The sequence below is a fragment of the Oncorhynchus kisutch genome, linkage group LG5, assembly GCF_002021735.2.
Source record: "Oncorhynchus kisutch isolate 150728-3 linkage group LG5, Okis_V2, whole genome shotgun sequence".
Classification (NCBI taxonomy): domain Eukaryota; kingdom Metazoa; phylum Chordata; class Actinopteri; order Salmoniformes; family Salmonidae; genus Oncorhynchus; species Oncorhynchus kisutch.
The window spans coordinates 68,598,147-68,605,646 of NC_034178.2; the positions used below are offsets into that span (position 1 = coordinate 68,598,147).

Below are 7,500 nucleotides of genomic sequence, written 5' to 3' on the forward strand. Positions count from 1 at the left end.
TCTCTCTCTCTCCCTCTCTCTCTCCATCACTCTGTCTCTCTCTCTGTCTCTCTCTGTCTCTCCCTCCCTCTCTCTCTCTCTCTCTCTCTCTCTCTCTCTGTCTCTGTCTCTCCCTCCCTCTCTCTCTCCCTCTCTCTCTCTCTCCCTCTCTCTCTGTCTCTCTCTCCCTCTCTCTCTCTCTCTCTCTCTCTCTCTCTCTCTCCATCTCTCTGTCTCTCTCTGTCTCTCCCTCCCTCCCTCCCTCTCTCTCTCTCTCTCTCTCTCTCTCTCTCCCTCCTCCCCTGTAGCTGACGTACCTGCCTCCTCCGTGGGGCGACTGCAAGTCCACTCCCATAGACTCTGACTTCTTCAGCTCCTACAGCCTCACGGCCTGCCGTATCGACTGTGAGACGCGCTACCTGGTGGAGAACTGTAACTGCCGCATGGTGCACATGCCTGGTAGGAGCCTCTCTCTCTCTCTCTCTCTCTCTCTCTCTCTCTCTCTCAATTTCAACTTCAGTCTATGGGGTTTATTGGCACGGGAAACATATGTTTATATCGCCAAAGCAAGTGAAATAGATAAGAAACAAATGTGAAATTAAAGAATAAAGGCATTTTCAAATGTCATATTATGTCTATAAACAGTGTTGTAATGATGTGCAAATAGTTAGCGTACAAAAGGGAAAATAAATGAACATAAATGCGGGCTGCATTTACAATGGTGTTTGTTCTTCACTGTTTGCCCTTTCTTGTCACAAATTCTTGCTGCTTTGATTGTAAGGAGTGAGTAAACTGTCTGCAGGGAAGTCGGGCACAGGAGAGCAGAAATGGGTAGCAAACGGAGCCCTTTATTGAGGCGAACAAAACACGGAGCTCAGAAAACTAAACACGCACGGGTTACAATAACCCGGCGCAAACCAGCCTGGGGTACACGTACAATTACACATAACAATTCCACACACAGACATGGGGGTGAAACAGAGGGGTTATATGCAAGACGAGTAATGAGGGAATGCAAACCAGGTATGCGGGAAAACAAGACAAAACAAATGGAAAATGAAAGTGGATCGGCGATGGCTAGAAGACCGGTGAAGTCGACCACCGAACGCCGCCCGAACAAGGAGAGGGACCGACCTCGGCGGAAGTCGTGAAATGATGGCACACTGTGGTATTTCACCCAATAGAGATGAAAGTTTATCAAAAATTGGGTTTGTTTCTAATTCTTTGTGGGTCTGTGTAATCTGAGGGAAATATGTGTCTCTAATATGGTCATACATATGGCAGAGGTTAGAAAAGTGCAGCTCAGTTTCCACCTCATTTTTCGTGGGCAGTGTGCACATAGCCTGTCTTCACTTCTCTGCCTACGACGAACCTTCTCGACAAAGCTTCTCTCTCTCTCATTTACACATACACACACAATACCTGTAGAATTACAACTGGTACACATGCCTCATCCAAGTCCTGGCTCAGTGGAGTTTCCCAAAAAGCTCAAAATGGGGGCGGGTTGCCATACCCACCCCAAACACTAACTATACACTTAACCAATCACATATCTTGCCTAAACTTAAATTGATTCTGCCTTGAGGCAAAGGCCTCTAGAAAATTATAGAATGTAGGAACATTTCCCCCTGCCAAGTGATGAGTCAACCTCTCTGTACTGACACTATAGGGAACCATGACTCAGTCATCCTCTCTGTTACAGACACTATAGGGAACTGTGACTCAGTCATCCTCTCTGTTACTGACACTATAGGGAACCATGACTCAGTCATCCTCTCTGTTACTGACACTATAGGGAACCATGACTCAGTCATCCTCTCTGTTACTGATACTATAGGGAACCATGACTCAGTCATCCTCTCTGTTACTGACACTATAGGGAACCATGACTCAGTCATCCTCTCTGTTACAGACACATAGGGAACTGTGACTCAGTCATCCTCCTCTGTTACTGACACTATAGGGAACCATGAACTCAGTCATCCTCTCTGTTACTGACACTATAGGGAACCATGACTCAGTCATCCTCTCTGTTACTGATGCTATAGGGAACCATGACTCAGTCATCCTCTCTGTTACTGACACTATAGGGAACCATGACTCAGTCATCCTCTCTGTCACTGACACTATAGGGAACCGTGACTCAGTCATCCTCTCTGTACTGATACTATAGGGAACTGTGACTCAGTCATCCTCTCTGTTACTGATACTATAGGGAACCGTGACTCAGTCATCCTCTCTGTTACTGATGCTATAGGGAACTGTGACTCAGTCATCCTCTCTGTCACAGACACTATAGGGAACCGTGACTCAGTCATCCTCTCTGTCACAGACACTATAGGGAACCATGACTCAGTCATCCTCTCTGTTACTGATGCTATAGGGAACCATGACTCAGTCATCCTCTCTGTCACAGACACTATAGGGAACTGTGACTCAGTCATCCTCTCTGTTACTGATACTATAGGGAACTGTGACTCAGTCATCCTCTCTGTTACTGATACTATAGGGAACTGTGACTCAGTCATCCTCTCTGTTACTGATACTATAGGGAACCGTGACTCAGTCATCCTCTCTGTTACTGATACTTTAGGGAAGCATGACTCAGTCATCCTCTCTGTTACTGATACTATAGGGAACCATGACTCAGTCATCCTCTCTGTTACTGATACTATAGGGAACCATGACTCAGTCATCCTCTCTGTTACTGATACTATAGGGAACCATGACTCAGTCATCCTCTCTGTTACTGACACTATAGGGAACCATGACTCAGTCATCCTCTCTGTTACTGATACTATAGGGAACCGTGACTCAGTCATCCTCTCTGTTACTGATACTATAGGGAACCGTGACTCAGTCATCCTCTCTGTTACTGACACTATAGGGAACCGTGACTCAGTCATCCTCTCTGTTACTGACACTATAGGAACCATGACTCAGTCATCCTCTCTGTTACTGATACTATAGGGAACCGTGACTCAGTCATCCTCTCTGTTACTGACACTATAGGGAACTGTGACTCAGTCATCCTCTCTGTTACTGATACTATAGGGAACCATGACTCAGTCATCCTCTCTGTTACTGACACTATAGGGAACCATGACTCAGTCATCCTCTCTGTTACTGATGCTATAGGGAACCATGACTCAGTCATCCTCTCTGTCACAGACACTATAGGGAACCATGACTCAGTCATCCTCTCTGTTACTGACACTATAGGGAACCATGACTCAGTCATCCTCTCTGTTACTGACACTATAGGGAACCATGACTCAGAGTCACAAACAAAACTGTTAAAAACATGTGTAGTCACACTGCTATGGTTAGGTAGACTTAGTTGACATTGCTATAGTGGAGTTTTTATCTCTGTTTGTCTAATGAGATATATTGTGTATCTTAGAGAAAGAGGTGACTGGGTGAAGATGAGAAAGATACAGAAAGACTCTTCTCTGTATTATCTTTGTTCTATTTATTATCGTTGTTCTATTTATTATCTGCGATCTATTAAAGCAATCAGGCCCGAGGGGGTATGGTAATATACCACGGCTAAGGGCAGTTTATACGCGCAACGCAGAGTGCCTGGATACAGCCCTTAGCCGTAGTTTATTTGGCTATATATACCACTTAACCCACGACGTTACAAATGTAATTAGAAAAGACAAAACAAATGTTTTGTCATACCCGTGGTATATGGTTTGATATACCATGGCTTTCAGCCAATCAGCATTCAGGGCTTGAACCATCGAAATATAAAATGGGTAGTAGTGTACCTATATTGGTTGTGCTGGATTCGTCAGAACAATTGCTATGCCAATGTGTGTCACCCTAATCAGTGTCAAGGCCAGATAAACAATATAATATCTGTTCTACTTATTTTGGGATGAGATCTAAATTTGGAATCTAGCTTTTATTATGATTCAGTCCTATAAAACCCATTGTTGTCAGCCTAGTCAGTGCTATCTAAATTTGGAATCTAGCTTTTATTCTAAATTGTTTCCATAACCAACACCTGTAATTGGTGCTTGTTAGAAATAGCAGTAGCAGTGTATCTCAGAAGTTATTCTGTGTGCTATGAAAAACACGTGTCCCCAGATTATCAATCAGTAATCCGCCCTCCTCCACTGTGTCCCAAGTGGCACTCTATTCCCTATACAGGTCAGAAGTTTTGACTAGGGCTCTGGTCAGAAGAAATGCACTCTCTGGGGAATAGGGGGTGCATTAGGGACACTATCGTCCTCTGTAGCTTCTGTCATGATTTCATTCATTAATCCTCATCACTCCAGACCTGCCGGTGGCATTGTACTGGAACACTGTGGCAGGGATGTGAATATCAATATATACTGAATGTCAACAGTGTGGCAGGGATGTGAATAACTATAGTTACTGAATTTCAACAGTGTGGCAGGGATGTGAATAACTATAGTTACTGAATGTCAACAGTGTGGCAGGGATGTGAATATCAATATATACTGAATGTCAACAGTGTGGCAGGGATGTGAATAACTATAGTTACTGAATTTCAACAGTGTGGCAGGGATGTGAATAACTATAGTTACTGAATGTCAACAGTGTGGCAGGGATGTGAATATCAATATATACTGAATGTCAACAGTGTGGCAGGGATGTGAATAACTATAGTTACTGAATGTCAACAGTGTGGCAGGGATGTGAATAACTATAGTTACTGAATGTCAACAGTGTGGCAGGGATGTGAATAACTATAGTTACTGAATGTCAACAGTGTGGCAGGGATGTGAATATCAATATATACTGAATGTCAACAGTGTGGCAGGGATGTGAATAACTATAGTTACTGAATGTCAACAGTGTGGCAGGGATGTGAATATCAATATATACTGAATGTCAACAGTGTGGCAGGGATGTGAATAACTATAGTTACTGAATGTTAACAGTGTGGCAGGGATGTGAATATCAATATATACTGAATGTCAACAGTGTGGCAGGGATGTGAATAACTATAGTTACTGAATGTCAACGTGTGGCAGGGATGTGAATAACTATAGTTACTGAATGTCAACAGTGTGGCAGGGATGTGAATAACTATAGTTACTGAATGTCAACAGTGTGGCAGGGATGTGAATAACTATAGTTACTGAATGTCAACAGTGTGGCAAGGATGTGAATAACTATAGTTACTGAATGTCAACAGTGTGGCAGGATGTGAATAACTATAGTTACTGAATGTCAACAGTGTGGCAGGATGTGAATAACTATAGTTCTGAATGGTCAACAGGTGGCAGGATGTGAATAACCTCTAGTTACTGAATGTCAACCGTGTGGCCAGGCCGGAGTTGTGAAAACTATTAGCTTACTGAATGTCAACCGATGTCGGCCATGAGGATGTGAACTAACACTATAGTTACTGAATGTCACACAGGTGTGGCAGGGATGTGAATAAACTATAGTTACTGAATGTCAACAGTTTGTGGCAGGGATGTGAATTAACTATCAGTTACTGAATGTCAACAGTGTGGCAGGGATGTGAATATCACTATTAGTTACTGAATTTCAACCAGTGTGGCAGGGATGTGAACTATCACTATATTACTGAATGTCAACAGTGTGGCAGGGATGTTGAATATCACTATAGTTACTGAATCGTCAACAGTGTGGCAGGGATGTTGTGCAATCCACTATAGTTACTTGAATGTCAGGACAGTGTGGCCGGGACTGTGAATAACTCAATATATACTGAATGTCAACAGTGTGGCAGGGATGTGAATAACTATAGTTACTGAATGTCACAGTGTGGCAGGGTATGTGAATATCAATATATACTGAATGTCAACAGTGTGGGCAGGGATGTGAATAACTATAGTACTGAATGTCAACAGTGTGGAGGGGATGTGAATATCAATATATACTGAATGTCAACAGTGTGGCAGGGATGTGAATAACTATAGTTACTGAATGTCAACAGTGTGCAGGGATGTGAATATCAATTATATGAATGTCAACAGTGTGGCAGGGATGTGAATATCAATATATACTGAATGTCAACAGTGTGGCAGGGATGTGAATAACTATAGTTACTGAATGTCAACAGTGTGGCAGGGATGTGAATAACTATAGTTACTGAATGTCAACAGTGTGGCGGGATGTGAATAACTATAGTTACTGAATGTCAACAGTGTGGCAGGGATGTGAATATCAATATATACTGAATGTCAACAGTGTGGCAGGGATGTGAATATCAATATATACTGAATGTCAACAGTGTGGCAGGGATGTGAATAACTATAGTTACTGAATGTCAACAGTGTGGCAGGGATGTGAATAACTATAGTTACTGAATGTTAACAGTGTGGCAGGGATGTGAATATCAATATATACTGAATGTCAACAGTGTGGCAGGGATGTGAATAACTATAGTTACTGAATGTCAACAGTGTGGCAGGGATGTGAATAACTATAGTTACTGAATGTCAACAGTGTGGCAGGGATGTGAATAACTATAGTTACTGAATGTCAACAGTGTGGCAGGGATGTGAATAACTATAGTTACTGAATGTCAACAGTGTGGCAAGGATGTGAATAACTATAGTTACTGAATGTCAACAGTGTGGCAGGGATGTGAATAACTATAGTTACTGAATGTCAACAGTGTGGCAAGGATGTGAATAACTATAGTTACTGAATGTCAACAGTGTGGCAGGGATGTGAATAACTAGTTACTGAATGTCAACAGTGTGGCAAGGATGTGAATAACTATAGTTACTGAATGTCAACAGTGTGGCAGGGATGTGAATAACTATAGTTACTGAATGTCAACAGTGTGGCAGGGATGTGAATAACTATAGTTACTGAATGTCAACAGTGTGGCAGGGATGTGAATAACTATAGTTACTGAATTTCAACAGTGTGGCAGGGATGTGAATAACTATAGTTACTGAATGTCAACAGTGTGGCAGGGATGTGAATATCAATATATACTGAATGTCAACAGTGTGGCAGGGATGTGAATAACTATAGTTACTGAATGTCAACAGTGTGGCAGGGATGTGAATATCAATATATACTGAATGTCAACAGTGTGGCAGGGATGTGAATAACTATAGTTACTGAATGTCAACAGTGTGGCAGGGATGTGAATATCAATATATACTGAATGTCAACAGTGTGGCAGGGATGTGAATAACTATAGTTACTGAATGTCAACAGTGTGGCAGGGATGTGAATATCAATATATACTGAATGTCAACAGTGTGGCAGGGATGTGAATAACTATAGTTACTGAATGTCAACAGTGTGGCAGGGATGTGAATATCAATATATACTGAATGTCAACAGTGTGGCAGGGATGTGAATAACTATAGTTACTGAATGTCAACAGTGTGGCAGGGATGTGAATATCAATATATACTGAATGTCAACAGTGTGGCAGGGATGTGAATATCAATATATACTGAATGTCAACAGTGTGGCAGGGATGTGAATAACTATAGTTACTGAATGTCAACAGTGTGGCAGGGATGTGAATAACTATAGTTACTGAAT

The 7,500-nt window shown here is 42.1% G+C and overlaps 1 protein-coding gene across 3 annotated transcripts in view; it reads left to right on the forward strand.

The window, feature by feature from the left end:
- Positions 1-7,500, forward strand: part of LOC109879093 (acid-sensing ion channel 1) — a 345,520-nt gene that overhangs the window by 319,928 nt on the left and 18,092 nt on the right. For all 3 annotated transcript variants that reach the window (XM_031825723.1, XM_031825721.1, XM_031825722.1), the window contains one exon: positions 288-438. In XM_031825723.1, the coding sequence (XP_031681583.1) occupies positions 288-438 (151 nt within the window). The remainder of the gene's footprint in view (positions 1-287; positions 439-7,500) is intronic.